General features: G+C 43.5%; 1 protein-coding gene across 1 annotated transcript in view; it reads left to right on the forward strand.

Annotated features, from left to right (window-relative positions):
* The window catches only part of LOC139465417 (uncharacterized), a 65,370-nt gene that overhangs the window by 34,908 nt on the left and 9,546 nt on the right, over nt 1-20,916 (forward strand). The window contains exons 6-23 of the mRNA XM_071247127.1: nt 280-390; nt 566-736; nt 1,406-1,645; nt 2,139-2,417; nt 3,127-3,231; nt 3,441-3,830; nt 5,818-6,072; nt 8,644-8,751; nt 9,230-9,418; nt 10,144-10,368; nt 12,178-12,444; nt 13,271-13,393; nt 14,255-14,650; nt 14,728-14,988; nt 16,096-16,218; nt 16,610-16,697; nt 17,242-17,351; nt 18,268-18,362. Coding sequence (XP_071103228.1) covers nt 280-390; nt 566-736; nt 1,406-1,645; nt 2,139-2,417; nt 3,127-3,231; nt 3,441-3,830; nt 5,818-6,072; nt 8,644-8,751; nt 9,230-9,418; nt 10,144-10,368; nt 12,178-12,444; nt 13,271-13,393; nt 14,255-14,650; nt 14,728-14,988; nt 16,096-16,218; nt 16,610-16,697; nt 17,242-17,351; nt 18,268-18,362 — 3,536 coding nt within the window. The remainder of the gene's footprint in view (nt 1-279; nt 391-565; nt 737-1,405; nt 1,646-2,138; nt 2,418-3,126; nt 3,232-3,440; nt 3,831-5,817; nt 6,073-8,643; nt 8,752-9,229; nt 9,419-10,143; nt 10,369-12,177; nt 12,445-13,270; nt 13,394-14,254; nt 14,651-14,727; nt 14,989-16,095; nt 16,219-16,609; nt 16,698-17,241; nt 17,352-18,267; nt 18,363-20,916) is intronic.

The raw sequence follows: 20,916 nt of genomic DNA on the forward strand, positions 1-20,916 counted from the left end.
ATAGTGTTGTCACAGTGTCTTGTGTCTAGTTCACCCTCTAGTTCTGTTACAGTGGCTAGTGCCTACTCCAGTTTCTAGTGTTGATACAGTGTCTTCTGTCTGTTCCACTGTCCAGTGTCTAGTGTCTCGTATAGACAAATAATACATATGGACGAAAAAACAATTTCAACGATACATTCAACTTTGAATCCCTAAAAGACCTTATGAATCTGGTAAAACCATAGATATTGATCACCGTGGGTGTTGCCATGGAGATATAAAGTGAGTATTATCCAACAGAGCAGGAGCCGCTGCTAGCTGACAGCTGCGAGAACCTCTACAATGGCGGCATCTGCATGCACGGCTACTACTACACCTCCAACAACACCAGGACCTACTGTCGCTTTAAAGGTAAGCGCCACTAACATTCCTGTCACTCCTTAAAAATCGATTAAAAAATTCAGATGATTTACAATTCAGATTTACATGAACAAATAAACACAACCATTGAAGCGATGAACTACATATGTGTGTAATGTGTGTGCTGTCAATGTGTGACCTAGTGTTCCTTGTGATGTGAATGTAGATGACACGGTGTGCGACGACTACTGGGTCGGATACAACGGCAGCTGCTACTACTTCAGCAACTTCACCGCGACGTTCAGCGACTCCTACAGCCACTGCCTGTCACAGAACGCGCACCTGGTGGCCATACAGTCGAACCAAGAGCAGCTGATTCTACAGGAAGCATTCTACAGTACGTCTAGCGTCTAGTGCCACTTTCAAATTCTTTAAATTGAGAGAGAGAGAGAGAGAGAGAGAGAGAGAGAGAGAGAGAGAGAGAGAGAGAGAGAGAGAGAGAGAGAGAGAGAGAGAGAGAGAGAGAGAGATTTTACGTGCGCTAATTGAGTTGGCTAGTGCCTTCCCGCGTTTGGTGACCCCGGACCCATGTCTAGTCGCTGTCTCCACAGTCTAGCAATTGATCCGTTACTTAGTTATTGATCTGCTGCTAAGTTATTTATCCACTGCCTAGTGATTGACCCACTGCCTAGTGATTGATTCACTGCCTTGTGATTGGTCCATTGCCTAGTGATTGGCCCTCTGCCTAGTGATTGACCCAGGGCCTAGTGATTGATCCGTTGCCTAGTAATGGACCCACTGTCTTGTTATTGGTCCACTGCCTTGTGATTGGTCCAGTGCCTGGTGATGGTCCACTGCCTAGTGATTAATCCGATGCCTAGTGATTGATCTTTTGGTCATTGGGCTCCAATATACCTTTGTGTTATCAAAGTACGAGCGAATTTCATGGCACGAAAGTCTGAAGTTAACACACAAACCTACTGAAGTTGCATATTTTAGTATATTTTATTGGAAATAAACTCCAAAACGACACTTAATTCACTGCCTGGACCTTACTCTCTTTCAGATTTCCGTAACTTTCGAGCTCGGAATAATGCGTGGTTTGTAGGGTTGTACGACGCCCGCGAGAGCGCATCCTTCCAGTGGACTGATGGCGGCCTCGTGTCCTACACCAGCTTCCTCTCCAGCGAACCCAGCCGACCCTTCCAGGAGCGCTGCGTGGTAGTTGCCCGTGAAGACGACGACGTCAGCTGGTACGACCGGGAATGTAGCGATGAAGAAAACTTCATCTGTGAAAGACGACCAGGTACAGTGACTACACAAATAGCAACGGAACAAATTCATTGAGTGAATGACTGTATGAGTGAGTGATTGAGTTGGGTTACGCCGCTTTACCTTTATCACGGCATGTCAGCGTGTGACGAAAGCCCGAAGTGATGCGGTTCTCAGACGTTACCACTTCGGTGAAACCCACGAGCACTGGTATGGCGCTGACAAACCTAGAACCATAATCGGGGCATATCGTGATTCGAACCCACAATCACAGGTTTCTGGCGTGCCTAGTAGATGCACTTCTGCACAGCGATTTGCGGCGCCTTAGACAACTGGGCCACCCTTTCCCCTCAAACCGTATGAACGGAGATTGCGAAGCCACTTCTTATTTGATGGAATCTCTCGTTAAACTTCCTTTGTAAACTTGACTTCCTGGTTACATCATGAAAAAGAAGATGCGACACATTTTACGTTACACGTATCCGATGATTCTAATGACGGCGTGAATATTATGTTCAATGTTTCAGATTGGTATTACGGTTGTATCGAAGTCGCAACAGCGGACCTGAGTGTAGCCTTGACCCATGAGAACATGACTCTGACTCTGTGTTCCCAGAAGTGTCTGTCTGTGTCACGTGCGTATTCTGCCGTTAGTAACAGGACATGCTTCTGCGTTGATACAGTCCCGAGTCACGTGCCACTCGGGTGGTCGTCATGTGACGTGAAATGTCCTGGTCACGTGTTTCAGCCGTGCGGCGGTGTATCCGCAAATCCAGACAAGACGGTCATCTTCGTCACCGGAGGAGGTAAAGCATTGAAAAGAATGCTCGTTAATGATCTGTAATTGATAAACATATGTTGTAATTGATTTGAATTCAATCATTGCATCCCCCAACACAACGTGAAGAGGTGGACACACCTGGCCGTTCCTGTATGACCAACATAGTTTCACATATGGTCGAGTACTTCAGGAACACTCCTGGGCCGTGGGCTAGCCTTGTGGTTAAAGCGTCCGCACCTGGCGCTGATTATCCGGGTTCGATTCTTCGTGTGGATACAATTAGTGAAGCTCATTTCTGGTGTCCCCCGCCATGATATTGCTGGAATATTGCTAAAAGCGGCGAAAAAACATACTCACTCCCAAAGAACACCCACTTTAATTACATATGGAGACAATAGATTGCTCCATTAACACCACCCTGTATATTCTGATAGAAGGGGTCCTGGTTTCATTTCTCAATGGGATAATTTCAATCCCATTCTGTACTTAGGCTTTCTATAATGGGTAAGATTATTTTTCAATGTCCGACGATTACGTCTCTATCACTGGCTCTTGCACAATATGTTTCGAACATTGGAGCAAGTAGAATTACTGAGTGAGTATTTCAGTTATATCCCGGCGTTGGTGTAAAAATACCACGCGTTTATAATATAGATAAGTGATAGCTGTATAATTGTTAACGTGTCCTGTGCGACAGTCCTTCTATTCCAGTAACATGGCAAGTCTCCTTACAGGGTCGCCCCCCGCCCCAGCAGAGGGATGTGAGGAGCTTGAGTTGCAGGGCCTCACGGACGATACGTTTGTGACAGCTCATGGTGAAGTCACGTGCACAACAAGTAGTAAGTGACATTAATTCATTTTGATTTAGAATATTGGTATTTCTAGCACGTCTTAAAATGTTCTTTGTTGTTTTTAAGACCATGTCGTAAACTGTTAATATTTCTTAAAGTTAATTTCTTCATCTGAGGCTTTTTCTTTCTCTCTTTCCCTGTGGCTTTGTGTCTCTCCTGCCTATCGCTGTCTCACACTCTATATATTCTTTCTCCAGACAGTGTGCTGTGTCCGTTCTCCTGGGTGAACATCGAGGGTCACTGCTACAAGTTCATGGTCGGCAGGACCGACAACCCTGCCACATCTTGTAGCCAACTGGGAGCCTATCTAGTCTCACTCACAGATGCGCACGAACTTGCGCAGGTCCGAGAGATCCTCAACAGGGTTGTGACTCTGCGCTACTTTGACTGGTGGTTGACGGGACTCGTGGATAACGACAACAACAACGTATACCGCTGGAGTAACGGACAATTATTCAACTCATCTGCGTTTCATCTCTCCGTGACCAATGACAATTCCTTCTTCGCTTTCCACAGGGACAGCAACAGCTCTGAACTGATCACAGCCGACCCCAGCAAGAAACCCTTTATCTGTGAGAAGGGTGACGGTAAGAATCCCCAATCACTGCTTGTTGCTGTTCTCGTTTCACTCAAAGCATACCATACACCCAATACACGCCACGGGGCGGTCGGGTAGCCTAGTGGTTAAAGCGTTCGCTTGTCACGCCGAAGACCCGGGTTCGATTCCCGACATGGGTACAATGTGTGATGTCCATTTCTGGTGTCCCCCGCCGTGATATTGCTGGAATATTGCTAAAAGCGGCGTAAAACCATACCAGGTGATGTTTCCACATCGTACATGATAACTGTGCATATGACATCACACAGCGTCATACTAGTTCTGTCAAATTCTCCAACGCTACGCAGAAGATGTTCCGAATCGCCCTTCCTACTCTGGTTTCAATCCAAGAGGGTGAAAGTGAGTGAGTGTGGTTTTACGCCGCATTTAGCAATATTCCAGGAATGTAACGGCAGGGAACACCAAATTTGTTTGTTTCTTTGTTGTTTAACACTGCACTCAGCATTATTCCAGCTATATGACGACGGTCTGTAAATGATCGAGTCAGGACCTGACAATCCAGTGATTGACATCATCAGCATCGATCCAAGCAATTGGGATACGTAACATGCATCATCCAAATCAGTGAGCCTGATTACCCGATCCCCTTAGTCGCCACTTACGACAAGCATAGTCGCATTTTATGACAAGCATGGGTTGCTGAAGACCTATTCTAACCCGCATCTTAACGGGTCCTGAACACCAGAAATGTGTTTCAAACATTGTACCCATGTGGGGAACAGAACCCTGGCTCTCGGCGTGACGAGCGAACCACGAGGCTACCCCACCGCTCCTACTTTTGCAACAGGAAGTGGAAGTTGTTTGATGATTACTCCTCGTATACTTTATTTGAATATCCATAATTACTTTGAGGGACAGTCACGTTTTTTTCTCGATGTCTATTGTATCTAAGCCCGGAACCGTGTTAGAATGGACTCTTCCCATTATGACTCCTTCCTATTATGACGACTGCTTCAAAACAAATACGCCGTGGTTCAGTGACTGCTGACTGCTATTACTTCACGGGGATTAGGTGCCTCACCCTGGCAAGTGTGGGTTCGAATCCTGGACGGGACTCAACCCCCAAGAAGTACGAGAATCTGTACTTTACTAAGAAAGTGTTATCCCAAATATAACATTTGTAACTACAAATTGTCACCGCTACATCTAGTTTAAGTTGTTGGAGTACACAAAATTGGAAAAGACAAAACAGATTCCTTGTAGTATTCATTTAATTTACACAAGAACAACATCTTACATTAGACATTGTTCAAGCAAGTATGGGAAGAGTAGAGATGACGACTGGTGTAGTCCATTATTCTGGAGGTAGGATAATTTTCTTATTTGAGTCGAGCCATAATGGGAATAGTCATAATGGGAGTGACCGTTAGAATAGTACATTGCTTGTCGTTAGAGGTGACTGGGTATATCAGGTGGTCCTGCTCCGTGACGGGGTTGATGTGTGACATCGATCCTACCCGATTGTGTTGGGCGTTGCTCGTGATATCAACCACTGGTTTGTCTGGTCCAGACTCGATAGTGTACAAGCTGCCGTGATATAGCTTGAATATGTTATTGCTTTTAAGTGTTTGGCCTTTTTTTTTATCGACATTTGCGAGAATTGCCCTCTGAGCAACACTCACAGGCGCTCTGTTTAATTTTCATTCCCCAAACCAATCTCCCCAGATCTTCCATTTCTGCTTTACTGTGCATGTTTTTTATAAATGTATAATTTTATAGCGTCACTATATGATTGAAATAATGTCGATGTGATGGAAATATTTATTTACTCACTCATTAATGTCATATGTAGGCGCAATAAGACATATTTTGAAGTGAATCATGTGAAAACATATTTTTTAATGGCGGCTTTATCACTACGTATATGTAGCTAAACATTTATGTCAATGACACTGCGACCATGAACATGATACACAGTTCCACGACATTATGGACTCTAAATCATTCTATTTCAGATTACGTAGGTTGTTTCGACGTTCCGACTGATGCGGCCATCCTGGCTGACTATGAAGACATGACGATACCAGTCTGTGTTGAACTGTGTTGGGGTCAAGGTCATACCTACGCCCTCCTTGACGTCACATCCTGTTGGTGTAGTAGCACCATCTCCATGGCCACTGCCAAATCGCCAACATCGTGTACATCTATGTGTCTGACTAACAAGGGACAGATGTGCGGGGGACCGGCGCATGTGTCCGCCTACAGCGTCGGTGAGACTGTACACTGTTGTCAACGTACTTCGCCCTATGGTTACACCAGGACTTATTATTTAGTACATTTTATAACATTTTGAGGGCGTAATTCTGTTAGGTTTGTTATTTTACTGTAATAAATCAACCACTTGATAGCCTGGGTGTTTATTGTGAAAAGAATCATACAGTTCATCTCTGACGTTCTTGATGTGTGAATCCAAACGATCGGCATATAACAAATTAACACACCTTTCAATGACATACTGTTCCAACAAGTCCCGACTGTACCATCTAAGCTTAATTATCAAATACAAAACTGTTCAAATTGTGTATAAATGCACACATTTCACCACCTCCCCAAGTGAAAGCGATTTATGCCAGTATCAAATCAAAAGAGACATAATACGTTCAACAAACAGGGTAGTACAAAAAAGGAATAATGTTTCAGTTCAACATACCCGACTTTGCTCAAGTTATTTCAAACATACACACAACTGGTTTGTATTTTCAACATGTTTCGTTATACACAAATGGTTCAGATAGTAACAAAAAAATAACACCGGGTTTTACTGAAATCAAGAATTTGAAAGAAACCAATTATATATTAATTTGCCGTAACTAACAGAACCTATTCTGTCACTTGTATAGCAGTCTATATAGCATAGTGCCATACATTTGGTTATGATATCACAACCTCAAAATAAAAACAATGAATAGAGAATTTCGGATTTTGTAGCTGGATACATGCGACGGGTGATTGATATCTTCTGAGTCTCACAGAAAAAGTCCTGACCTAAAGACACTAAGATGATTTTATTTTCAACATAATCCCCTTCAGTATTGTCAACGATGTTGTCGTAGACATTCTCTTGGCTACTCCCAAAAGTTATTCACAGCGGCTATGACGTCATCTTATGAGTCAAAATGGGCCCCGAAAGGAGCTTTTTCTCTTGAGTTGAAACAGAAAAGTCTGACGAAGACAGATCAGGAGAATAGGGTCGGTGCTGAAGGAGTTCCATTCGTGCATTGAAGCCACGGCAACGGCTTATGAGCGCACCTTTTCTCAGTTTCCCACGTCTCTTGGTCATAATTTCTGCCTCAAAGGTCCGTTTACTGTGTGGCCTTTGGAAGAAAGTCCACCATAGTGATCACCTCTGCATTCCAGTACACGAAGGCCATAACCTTTCCAGCTGATGCATTGTCTTTGCCTTTGTGGTGATGTTTTGATTGTTGTTGGAAGTGGTGGACCCAATTTTCCTTCATGGTCACATATTGTTGCAAGTACCTTTGTAGATAAGCTTCAAACAGAGCTGGATTATCACGATACCTTTTGCTTCTGGTGCATTTTTGAGCAGCTGTCAGAAGCTTTGGAACCAAGCGGGGAGATGCTTTCTTTATTTCCAAAGTTCCTGTGATACTGGAATGTTCTCTCTCTTGGGAAATGCCTAGTGATCTAGTACTATGACGCTCAGTTATCCGCCGGTCGGCCATCACCATTGTGGACTCTCTTGATCATTTCTGACCTGACAGACATCCAAGACGGTGGTCGTCTTCAAGGGTCTCCCTGCTACAGTTCAACACGGCATAGGATTTTTTGCTTGTTTGTTGTTTAACGCCGCACTCAGCAATATTCCAGCTATATGCCGGCGGTCTGTAAATAAACGAGTCTGGACCAGACAATCCAGTAATTGACATCATGAACATCCACGCAATTTGGATACGATGATATGTATCAACCCACTCAGCGGGCCTGACCACCCGATCCCGTTAGTCGCCACTTACGACAAGCATAGTCGCCTTTTATGGTAAGCATGGGTTGCTGAAGACCTATTCTACCCCTGATCTTCACGGATGCGGTGGCATAGGAAGGAGCATCCTTTCGTGGTGTTGGATTCATATCTTCATGGCTAGCTTTGGTGCTTAGCCTTTTTTCTTGTATTACGCGATCACTGCAGTTTTCTCGTGTTTGTCCTTTGGAAAGGGCACATGCCTTCGTATATTTTACTGACTTGACGCAGCGAAAAAATTTTGCTCAACTGACTCAAGTTTCTGTAGATATAAATCTATGACATCATGTGATGTCTGCAACAAAAGATTTGCCTTTACGCAATTAGTACAATGTAAGGCTCAAACCATATCAGTCAACCTTCGTAGCTTTTCATCGTGTTCTGTCTGTTTAGGAGTCTTGGTAGATCATGACTGCTGCACTCGTTAGATGGCGTGACTCGTGTTTCGCATTGTGGCATCCTCGACTAAACTCCAACCAGTGTGCAATAACTATACTTAAAACTCGGATAACTTTAGCCTGTTTCGGTGTAATATCAGTGTCTATTTTGTGTTTGTACCCACAGATGTATCATCATCATCATCATCATCATCATCATCATCATCATCATCATTATTATCATTATTATTTCAAAGAGTAACTCCAAATCGAGTATTCATGCAAACAATACACTTCAACACACGCTCACTGCCTATTGGTGTATTATTCACGAAGACTCGTGTTGTCAATTTCTTCGTGGTCAATGGAACTATACACTACATCTACATGAACGTCTTATTTGATGTCAGCAAATCTGCTTCCAGCTGCCTTCCCCGAATATTCCAAATCCTGCAGTGACTTCTTCAACCAGGGCATCATGGTGCCAGGGACCTACGTCTTGGACGGCACACCGGCCTATTGCATTATGTCAGGTAGTGTAGGACATACATTCAGTGGCATTATGTGAAAAATAGTTTCACTAATATACCTGGATATATAGTATATCTGATGTATGTATCATTTATATGAAACGGGATATGTTTCCGTACCTGCACGTTAAGTTCCTACCCGTAAAGATCCGGGTTAGAATAGGTTTCAGCAAGGCATTCTTGCCGTAGAAGGCGACTATGCTTTGTTGATGCATGTCATCGTGTCCCAATTGCGCGGATCGGTGCTCATGATGTCAATCACTGGATTGTCTGGTTCAGACTCGATTATTTACAGACCGCCGTCATACAGCTGGAATATTGCTGAGTGCGGCGTTGAAAACAAACAAACGCTCAGTTCATCGCTAATCCGAACAACCAGCTTCAGGAAAAAATATGTTGTTTAATCATGCAGAATTTCTGCAGGTGCGAGTTCACATCCTACTCCTACACTTGAGGTGATGCTATTTCTCTCTTTCTCCAGATAACTCCACCTGCCCCACGAGCCCCACCACTTCCTTCACAGGGGTGGGTCACGCCGGATACTGCGTGCTGTTTGGGTTCGAGTCTAAGCGAGAGGATGCCGCGATGGCGGATTGTCGTAGCTGGGGTGGCGTCTTGGCGTCCACGAGAGACGCGGGGGAGATGACCTTCCTCCAACAAGTGATAAAGTGTAAGCTACGAACATTCACAGAAACAGCGTTATCTCGAACGGTGTCATTCTCAGTGCCACCTTCTGGGCTTACAGATTTACAGATTTACAGATTGACGACATTGGCTTTTATTTATATGTATGGACGTTTACTTCAGTTATCGGGGCACATGTGTCCATCATCTAGGTCACTGCAACCCGAGTCCCTCAGTCATATCTGAAACCAATGATCGTGGTTTCGAATGCCAGATTCGCTGTAATTATTTTTTAGGTCTGTCAGCACCACAACCAAGTAAAAGTCAAGGACCTACATCACTCTGGGCTTACAAACTCTCAAACTGACATGCCGTGATTTTACTAAAAATGTTTTTTACCAACAAAATCGTCGCCCTCAGTAACCTGAAGATAGGATACGCTATCACAAATAAGATACGTCCCCCAAATCCTTTCCATAATCATAAGAAACTCTGCTTAAAACCATTGTCCATTCTACCATTCCGACTATATCATGAGCATGTGGTTATGAATCACTATCAAATAGTGAATAAACCGCACCGGTGGTACAAGTCTCAAACACACGCAAGGGCAAGTCAATTGTTCACCTGAAAAAGACAACACGGGGACAGATAAAACCAGAGCCATACATGTCTGGTTAAGTCTTGCTAACTCAAATCCTGGAAACACAACGTATCCACACACCGCACGACTGCATGGGACAATATATTGTATTCGTTTTGTTATTCCAGATTCCAAAACGTTAATGTCAAGTAAATCTGTGACACTTGGTGCTCGGGATGAATTTCGAAATGGACTATTTTCTTGGGCGGATGGATCACTGATGAAGCACGGGGTAGCAGCCCCGGGCACAGACTTCACAGCCGGCACTGGAGGAGTCAGAATGAAAACTGCGTCTGGGGTTATGAACACAAAGAAGTCAGATGACAAACGCTTCATGTGCACTACAGAGAAAGGCACGTATTGACAAGCGTCCACTAGATAATGTATTGACAAGCTTCCACTAGATAATGTATTGACAGACGTCCACTAGATAATGTATTGACAAGCGTCCACTAGATACTGTATTGACAAGCGTCAACTAGATACTGTATTGACAAGCGTCAACTAGATAATGTATTGACAAGCGTCAACTAGATACTGTATTGACAGACGTCCACTAGATAATGTATTGACAGACGTTCACTAGATACTGTATTGACAAGCGTCAACTAGATACTGTATTGACAAGCGTCATCTAGATACTGTATTGACAAGCGTCCACTATATAATGTATTGACAAGCCTCCACTAGATATTGTATTGACAAGCGTCCACTAGATAATGTATTGGCAAGCTTCCACTAGATACTGTATTGACAAGCGTTAACTAGATACTGTATTGACAAGCGTCAACTAGATACTGTATTGACAAGCGTCCACTAGATAATGTATTGACAAGCGTCAACTAGATACTGTATTGACAAGCGTCAACTAGATACTGTATTGACAAGCGTCCACTAGGTACTGTATTGACAAGCGTCAACTAGATAATGTATTAACAAGCGTCCACTTGATAATGTATTGACAAGCGTCCACTAGATAATGTATTGACAAGCGTCCACTAAATAATGCATTGACAGACGTCCACAAGATAATGCATTGACAGACGTCCACTAGATAATGTATTGACAAGCGTCCATTTGATAATGTATTGACAGACGTCCACTAGATAATGTATTGACAAGCGCCGACTTGATAATGTATTGACAAGCGTCCACTAGATAATGCATTGACAAGCGTCCACTAGATAATGTATTGACAAGCGTCCACTAAATAATGCATTGACAGACGTCCACTAGATAATGCATTGACAGACGTCCACTAGATAATGTATTGACAAGCGTCCACTTGATAATGTATTGACAAGCGTCCACTAGATAATGTAATGACAAGCGTTCACTGGATAATGTATTGACAGACGTCCACTAGATAATGTATTGACCAACGTCCACTGGATAATGTATTGAACAAACGTCCACTAGATAATGTATTGACAAGCGTCCACTAGATAATGTATTGGCAAGCGTCCACTAGATAATGTAATGACAAGCGTCCACTAGATACTGTATTAACAAGCGTCCACTAGATAATGTACTGACAAGCGTCCGCTGGATAATGTATTGACAAGCGTCCACTAGATAATGTATTCACAAGCGTCCACTAGATAATGTATTGACAAACGTCCACTAGATAATGTATTAACAAGCGTCCACTAGATAATGTACTGACAAGCGTCCGCTGGATAATGTATTGACAAGCGTCCACTAGATAATGTATTGACAAGCGTCCACTAGATGATGTAATGACAAGCGTCTGCTGGATAATGTATTGAACAAACGTCCACTAGATAATGTATTGACAAACGTCCACTACATAATGTATTGACAAGCGTCCACTAGATAATGTATTGACAAGCGTCCACTAGATAATGATGAGATCCCCTCATGACCCATTGGTATCAAATGCCACAGTTCGCTGTGTGGAGTTGTGTCCCTTATCCATACAATGATCCGCTGATAACCTGATTGTCATACTTTGTCTATCAGCTCTTTATTCATGTCCGTGTGGTAAACGTAAAGTTGGCTGGCGGTGATATAGCTGGATTAAACGGCCTTGACCCCAACTCACCTATGGTGAAGAACACTATGATTGACAACAATAACGATAACGGAATGGCATAACCAATTGTAATTGCACTCCTGATCGATGACGTATTGTGTTTCAGAATACGATGCTTGCTATGACAACAACAACCAGATTCAGCCAATTGTAGCCAATTATTCTACGATGACCTTCACCTTGTGCCGACAACTCTGTATGGGTCAAGCCAAAGAAATAGCCTTGCTCCATGTCGCCAATTGTTACTGCGCAAGTGTTGACGAGCTTTCGAACTTGAATAAAGTAACCTCTGACCCCGGATGTGAGGTCAGCTGTCCAGGTCACTCGGGTCAGAATTGTGCTTCCGGTTCAAAGCTAAGGGCCTACAGAATATGTAAGACCATGTCCTAAGTTATTGAACTTTAATGAATATTGCATTTCGTTGTGCCAGTCAGAGTGGGATATTGATGGAATTAGTTGGTGCAAGGCATTTCAACCTTTAACCTTTGTTACACTGACACTGTGTACACACGTGTGTGGATCTTCCCTAGGCTTTCAAAAATGCCCGTGTTAAAGGCGACTAGATATGTAATGTGTATGTGGGGAGGGGTTCCCATGTGGTAAGGGAATGATATATGTGTCACCGAACACTATTGAACACTGTTGTCACTGCTACAGGCAGTTTCCATCGCCTTATCATTATTATTATTATTATTATTAAAATGCCATCGTTTTGCATGGTGTGTGTGTGTGTGTGTGTGTGTGTGTGTGTGTGTGTGTATAGTGCTAACCCACTGAGGTACCATGCCGTAGTTTAACATGGATACCCTGCTCAGACACAGTATACTGACTCCGAGCCGGTCAGTCCTTGTTTTATCCACGTTATGCCGAGTGCCAGGCAGGGTAACAACAAGTGCCATCTTTTAGCGTCTTTTGTTACGACCAACCTACGGTCAGACGCTCTATCCACTAGACCACGAAGGCGTTGTCATATTGTTAAAGTCCATTCTCATCTCTATATAATGGATGAGGGAGTCAATTGATGGTGTTATAGGGTTATTATGAATCGATAACTTTGATGTCTTTGTAGCCCGTTAAATACACCTGGGAATGCAATTTGTGTATTGTGGCTCCCAGCATAATTATGCTTACCAACATAAGAGTACAAGTTGCATCCAGCTCTAACACCTGTGTGACCTTTAATCCGACACCCGTTACAGGGCATGATGATCTCCCCGAGAGCTGCAGCGTCTTGTACGGCAGTGGGGTGCTGTACCGGGGACAATACCTCATCAACAACACCATCACGGGCACGGCCGAGACTCGGGAGTGCGGATTTGACAGTAAGTTCTACACCACTCACATTGGTCGAAGTTTCAGATTAGATTATGATGTAGATTCAAGTTAGTATATGCATTTGTTCGTAACACTCGTGAAGATCCGGAATGGAATAGGTCTTCAGCAACCCATCCTTCCCGTAAACGGTGACTATGCTTGTCGTAATAGGCGACTAACGGGATCGGGTGGTCAGGCTCCCTGACTTGGTTGATGCATGTCATCGTATTCCAATTTCTTGGATTGATGCACATGATGTCAATCACTAGATTCTCTGGTCCACATTATATTGCTGAGTGTGCGTTATACAACAAAGAAACCAACAAACTAAAGAGAAAGACAATGTTATATTAGGGAGATAAACCTATGTTGTCTTTTTAAAATGTAAGGTTGCGTAACTGTGGATTAGATTCTTCTTATTTTAATATGGGATCGAGCGCTTTGGGGTCTGAGAAAAAACAATGAGAGTTCTTATTGTGATATAGTGGTTAGTTTAATTAATTTAATGGGATGTGTTTTGAAATACATTTAATCATATTTTAAATGCTGCTGTGATTACATGCTTGTGCCGTGAATCAATAAATGACAAAACATCTGATAATGTTCCAATATCGAACGTATACAGTTCTATCAACAAATAATTATGCATCGATTGATAAGCTTTCGATAGATCCATGTATTCACATGCATGTTTTATGTGAAAAGGCTTGTTAATTTTGAGGTATCTATTGGAATTAGGTACCCGATTTTAAGTCTATTTTGACTAATCAGAACCAAGCAGCGTCATGGTAACGACATTCACGTATGTTCTCCATGTCTCCATGAGTTTGAAGAAAGCCTACTGTAATTGACGCTTCTCAATATTGCAGTTCACGACATTAATTGTCCACCTGGGTGGATCGGTCACAACCGGACCTGTATTCAAATAAACCCCAGTGCCAAATCTCAGACTGGTGCCGCCGAGTTATGTTTCCAGTCTGGCGGACATCTGTTCACACCAGGACATTCAGACACCGTCCAGTACATATCGGATCTCATCAACGCCGTCCCGGTGTGGGCACACTATTCAAAATGGCGGACAGGAGCACGCGAGGTGATGCTGGAGGGTCACGTGATGCTAGCTGACGGCACATATATGACGTCGGCTGAGTTGGCGGCCGATACATTCAAGGATGACGGCTGCATCGTGGTCGACGTGGGAACTTTGAAACTACAGAGGTACAACTGTAGTGCCGAGCTACCCTACATCTGTGAGACAGCACCAGGTGAGAGTACCGACTTATACAACACGCTTCGAGGACAGTCATGTGCCAGGGACATATTACTGAAGCTGTTCTTTCAGTTTCAGTTTCATCCGGATGTCATGTGACAGGATCATCGCCTAGCAACACTTTCACTTTAGCTGAACAGATGTCGGTTTCTCAATGTATGGAGTTCTGTAGGGGCCAGAATGAATCCCACTTTGCCCTTAACGGAAGTACGTGCGAGTGTTACGCCTCCTACGACGTCATCAATTCGGGCATATGTGACACGGGGTGTTGGGTCCAGCCCTACCAACAGTGCGGGTCCAATGAATCTAACGAATCCTCATTCTACGACATAGGTAAGGGACTTGCTAGTGATATGTACCCACTTGGTCCAACATGCCTCTTTCTATATGAACGAATGACTTAACGAACACTTTGGTTCAACTTGGAGCTTTCAGGGGCAGTGGGCTTACATTCTTAATGCCCGTCAAAGGGCGGTGGGGTAGCCTAGTGGTTAAAGCGTTGGCTCGTCACACCGAAGACCCGGGTTCGAGTCCCTACATGGGTACAATGTGTGAAACCCATTGCTGGTGTTCCCCGCCATCCTATTACTGGAATACTGCTAAAAGAGGAATAAAATCATACTCACCCACTCACCTAATACCCCATCAGTGTATCTGTCTACGTTATGGGTTAGGTCTGCGGGGATGCAGATGTACTGGATCCATCATGCCTCGAGCTTGTTTACTAATAACTAACGTATTTATTCAGGCAATACTTTGCATTGCCAAGTGAGTTTGATATATAAACCCTGAGAAGATTCGAGTTAGAATTGGTCTTCAGCAATCCATGCTTATCGTATGCTTGCTAACTTGGTTGATGCCTATGATCGTATCCCAACTGCGTTTATCGATGCTCATAGTGTCAAAGACTGGATATTCTGCTCCGACTCGATTATGTACAGATTTGCTCAATTTTGATTCAACAACCCAACAATTTATTTCACATTCTTCATACTGTAATGTTTTGTGACGGAACATATAACATTCTTGGAATTGGGGCCTGGAATTGTATCGAAAAAAATAAACTGAACCAGCTAACTGGTGAAAAAGTAAGCATGCTTCACAAAAATACATTCTTGGGAGGTATTTTTAGACCAGATTCTAAAAATGATCAGATTACCATATGGTCGTCACTTAACAAGGGGATAGACTGAAAGACCAAATTCAAACAATTACATGTAGGTCATTTAACAACACTTCATGCAACTGCAGACTCGGGTGTTTTTAAGATCAAACTGGCAATAACTCGTCATCTCAGTTTCATGGAGTCACGAAGGACCAGACGGAGGAGTATGGTCTTCTTAAGGCATGTTGCACGTCCAGCGCTCGTGTAAGTCGCACACTAGGTATATAATGTCAGGACAGCGAGGTGGTACTGACATGCGTGTCTTCTGTTGCCAGCTTCCTACACCACCGCCATCTTGTCGTCTTGTACACAGCTGCAGCAGTACGGCGTGACGATGCCAGGCTGGTACCAACTGCAACGCAACGCGGTAACGACACTGGTACAGTGTTTCGTCTATGGTGAGGAAAACTTTATTATCGGTCGAAGTTCTTTGACCATACAGTCTGCGTTCGTACACACATTGGGTCGATGAAATCCTCCGTTGTAGAAAAAGCGACCGTCCACCACTATGTTGATTTAAAAGTAAAGACAATTTCGATTTAAGCTACTTTGAATAACTACCGAACAGTGGGAGAGGTACATGTATATTCACCGTGAACGAGACGTCCCTGATGTGTATATAAGTAACAAGTTAATCGATACATTGCGTCAAGATGCAATTCTTCCAAAAATAACACATACTTTCCAAAGTTTCGAGTTAAAATTAACGAGAAGGTTATACCAAACAATTAAATTTGATTCCGGAGATTAACCTACATAACGCAAGATATACCATTTCCTCTGTATCAGGGGCGGGCTATGAACCGATACTAGGGTCCAGCTCGGGGGGCGTGTCTGCATCCAGTGAGGCCCCAGGCCACCCTGCTGCACATGCAAGGTAAGTGAGGTGACTTATTGTGCTATTAAAGCATGCGTGCGTGTGTGCGTGCGTGCGTGCGTGCGTTCGTTCGTTCGTTCGTGAGTGTGTGTGTGTGTGTGTGTGTGTGTGAGAGAGAGAGAGAGAGAGAGAGAGAGAGAGAGAGAGAGAGAGAGAGAGAGAGAGAGAGAGAGAGAGAGAGAGAGAGAGAGAGAGACGGGGACAACATACTGTAGCTGAAGGTAGAGTAAGTGAGTGTGTGGGTTGGTGAGAGTCTATTGTTGGTTTGAACAGTGTCACAGGTGATGTCAGAGGATCGATGTTATTGCTGCGAGTCGTAGACCAATTCATACCAAGTGGGAAAAATTGGGATCGAACTCACATCCAGCTGATCCGAGTAATCTGTGCCTGTATATGTCCTCGTACCGAAGAGTAGACTTATGTCATGACCTCGAACCGGACTTGCTTTGTATCTACCTTTATTTGGCGTCCAGTTGCATGTGTATGCAAAGATAAGACTGCTTTTATAAACTTTATTTTATGTGTGAGTCCTCCCTCTCCCCAGACTGGGCTCTGGCCTTGTGTCCCCGAGTAGTTGGAAACCCGCCGACAATCCCTCCTGGCTGCAGGCGAACTTCCCCGCCCAATACCTCGTCAAGGCGGTGCTCACACAAGGTCAGTAATAGTATAGTATATATAACTCTGTATTATTGAATAGCTATAGTATATTGTAGTGAGTTAGTGAGTATGGTTTTACGCCGCATTTAGCAATATTCCAGCAATGTCACGGTGGGGGACACCAGAAATGGGCTTCACATATTGTACCCATGTCGGGAATCGAACCCGGGTCTTCGACGTGACGAGCGAACGCTTTAACCATTAGGCTACCCGACCGCCCCATAGTATATTGTAGCTAATTGGCAAATATAGCTTACATTGGTAATGTTTCAGTGTACCATACTCTCTACACTGACTCTACTGACACTGTTTCCTTTCGGTGTGTTTGATACCGGCTGTTCATGTTCAGATGTATGAAAAGTTTCAATCCCATAGAAATTTGCTTGTCATTAGAGCCGACCAATCTAACGATCCGGTTGGTTGGTTGGTTTGTTTCAACACCGCACTCAGCAATATTCCAGCTATATGACAGCGGTCTGTAAATAATCGAGTCTGGACCAGACAATCCAGTGATTAATTTCATGAGCATCGATCCATGCAACCACCCGATCCCGTTAGTCGCCTCTTACAACAAGCATAGTCGCCTTTTACGGCAAGCATGGGTTGTTGAAGACCTATTCTACCCCGGATCTTCACGGGTCCTAACGATCAGGTGTTTGAATATGTTGACTGTGTGAAATTGTATACCATCGCGTGGATTGTTGATCGTGCTATCGACCACATGTTTGCCTTGCCCGACTCGGTTAGTTGCAGCCTCCATGATAAGACTGGCTCATTGCTGAGTGCCACGTGAAATACGAACTCACATATTCTCTCTAAGGGTCAAGTAGCTGAATGTTTGAATACTTTCAGTCCAATGTGTTATAGTAAATCCGTCTGTCTTCTATATCAATGTTACTCCTGTCGCCTGCAGGGGGTCAGTCCCTGGCGGACCAGGCGTGGGTGACCTCCTTCAGCCTCCATTACAGTGTCGACAGTGGCGGGACGTGGACGCAATACTCCAATGCGGTATGTACATTTTCATCATTACTCGATAAGAGAATCTATCCAGCTGATTTGATTGTCTTCGTCTTGTGAAAACTTTTGTCGTTACCCGTCATAAAATCCATACAAGTCGGCAGGCCGTTCTGTGAGTTGTGTTTTACGCCGCTTTTGGTTTTGTTTGTTTGTTTGTTTGTTTGTTGTTTAACGCTGCACTCAGCAATATTCCAGCTATATGACGACGGTCTGTAAATAAACGAGTCTGGACCAGACAATCTAGTGATTGACATCATGATCATCGATCCACGCAATTGGGAAACGATGACATGCATCAACCAAGTCAGCGAGCCTGACGACTTGATCCCGTTAGTCGCCTCTTACGACACCAGAAATGGGCTTCACGCAATGTTCCCATGTAGGGAATCGTTCCCTGGTCGTCGGCGAGACGAGCGAGCGATTGAACAACCAGGCCAGTCTGTACAGACTAGACGTCACAGAATTCCATATGAGGTGCTCTGCTTGTCATGATTGTCACAATTGACAAATGTTTGTGAAATACCGAAGGCAGACGAACATTTTTCACCGAAAATAAGTTCTGTTTATCATATAATGGGTTGGATAAAAAAAACTGTTGTCACTGTCCGACTGGCAAATCACTTACCTTCTGACGCAATCTATTGAGGCGCACATTTCAGGGAAACTTGCAATGTTTTGGTACCGTTTGTGAGAGATGAGAACAGGATTTTCGACGACATTATATAATATAGTGGTTATCACGCTTATGGAATACACACTATGTATCTACGCCAAATACAATGTTTATTTCTTAACACAAGATATTTGCCACGTAAGGCTCGCTAAATACAATGTTTATTCCTAAGACAGGATATTTGCCACCCTAAGGCTCGCTAAATACAATGTTTATTCCTAACACAGAATATTTGCCACCCTAAGGTTCGCTAAATACAATGTTTATTCCAAACACAGGATATTTGCCACCCTAAGGCTCGCTAAATACAATGTTTATTCCTAACACAGGATATTTGCCATCCTAAGGCTCGCTAAATACAATGTTTATTCCTAACACAGTATATTTGCCACCCTAAGGCTCGCTAAATACAATGTTTATTCCTAACACAGAATATTTGCCATCCTAAGGCTCGCTAAATACAATGTTTATTCCTAACACAGGATATTTGCCACCCTAAGGCTCGCTAAATACAATGTTTATTCCTAACACAGGATATTTGCCATCCTAAGGCTCGCTAAATACAATGTTTTTTCCTAACACAGGATATTTGCCACCCTAAGGCTCGCTAAATACAATGTTTATTCCTAACACAGGATATTTGCCATCCTAAGGCTCGCTAAATACAATGTTTATTCCTAATACAGGATATTTACCAACCCAAAACACACATCGCGCGATAATCTGTATATACTAGTACTTGTGAAAACGTAATGATAGATTCTATACGTGTCGTAAAATAGCGTACAACTGGCCTGCTTGTACGGACAATATGACGTCATAATGTTATAATGGCGTCACAAATGACAATGTTCTGACTTCGAACATACATGATGAAATTCCTATCGCAGTCTCATAGCTGTCAACCCCAGATGTATTCAGTGAGTGACTTGTTTATTAGCTAGCGTCCAGGATCCGCAGATCCAGTTCATGGCAAGGGCGAAGGTTTGGTGGTGTGTAAAGGTCCGAAGTCCCCCATCCGAAAATGCTTTCAACATTTCCCCAAGTATTTTGGAGCCCTCTGGTTGAACGTGTTTTTGTAAATTGTCTTAACAGAGCGATGTGGAAAAAATGACAAGAGCGCTACGATAGTTACATGTACGATGAGAAGCAAGTCGATTCGGCACAAAAGTAAAGCACGATATTTTTAAAAGTTGTTTTGAGCGAATATTGGCGTGAGAGAGGGAGTTTTGTTGAAATAGCGTGAGTCTAACGTCAAATGCGCGAGAGTTAACAGGTACGCAGTCCCAAGTTAACACAAAAATTTCACCGGTGAACCGGTAGACCGACTTGTAATTTATTCATATATTCCTACTACTGGGGTCATAGGTCGAAGTTCGACCCGCCTGAACCAACAGATCCATGACGTCACTTTTCTGCGGCATGCAAATTTGAGATGAGAATTGGTGATATCGCTGCTTGTTTAAATGGAAGAACACTGTATAATGATTAGACGTCCAGCGACGGGTTATTCAAACCAAACGAAGATAAGATGACGAATGGGTTCAGGGTATATATCATGTCGAGGAAGAGGCAAATGTAAATGTAATCAAACCGTTGCGGATCGTAGTGTAAGCCCACCGTCTGGTGTCATATTCCAAAAGGAGATCGAATGCAGTTTGAACGGACATCCCTAGATCACAGTGATAACCCATGCGTTCATCTTCCCGAGGCCCTGACTATGAAAGTCCCGTTTCCACCTTGCCGAACTAGGCTGGAATTATGAAGTTATATTTTTGCTAGATTCACGAGTCTACGCATAGTCCCATCAAAATGAAATTGACATCCGGTTCGTAAACTAGGGTGCAGTTTTTTCCAGTTCTTTTCACGTTT

Source organism: Haliotis cracherodii, unplaced genomic scaffold (assembly GCF_022045235.1).
Source record: "Haliotis cracherodii isolate W230 unplaced genomic scaffold, xgHalCrac1.p SCAF_18, whole genome shotgun sequence".
NCBI lineage: Eukaryota > Metazoa > Mollusca > Gastropoda > Lepetellida > Haliotidae > Haliotis > Haliotis cracherodii.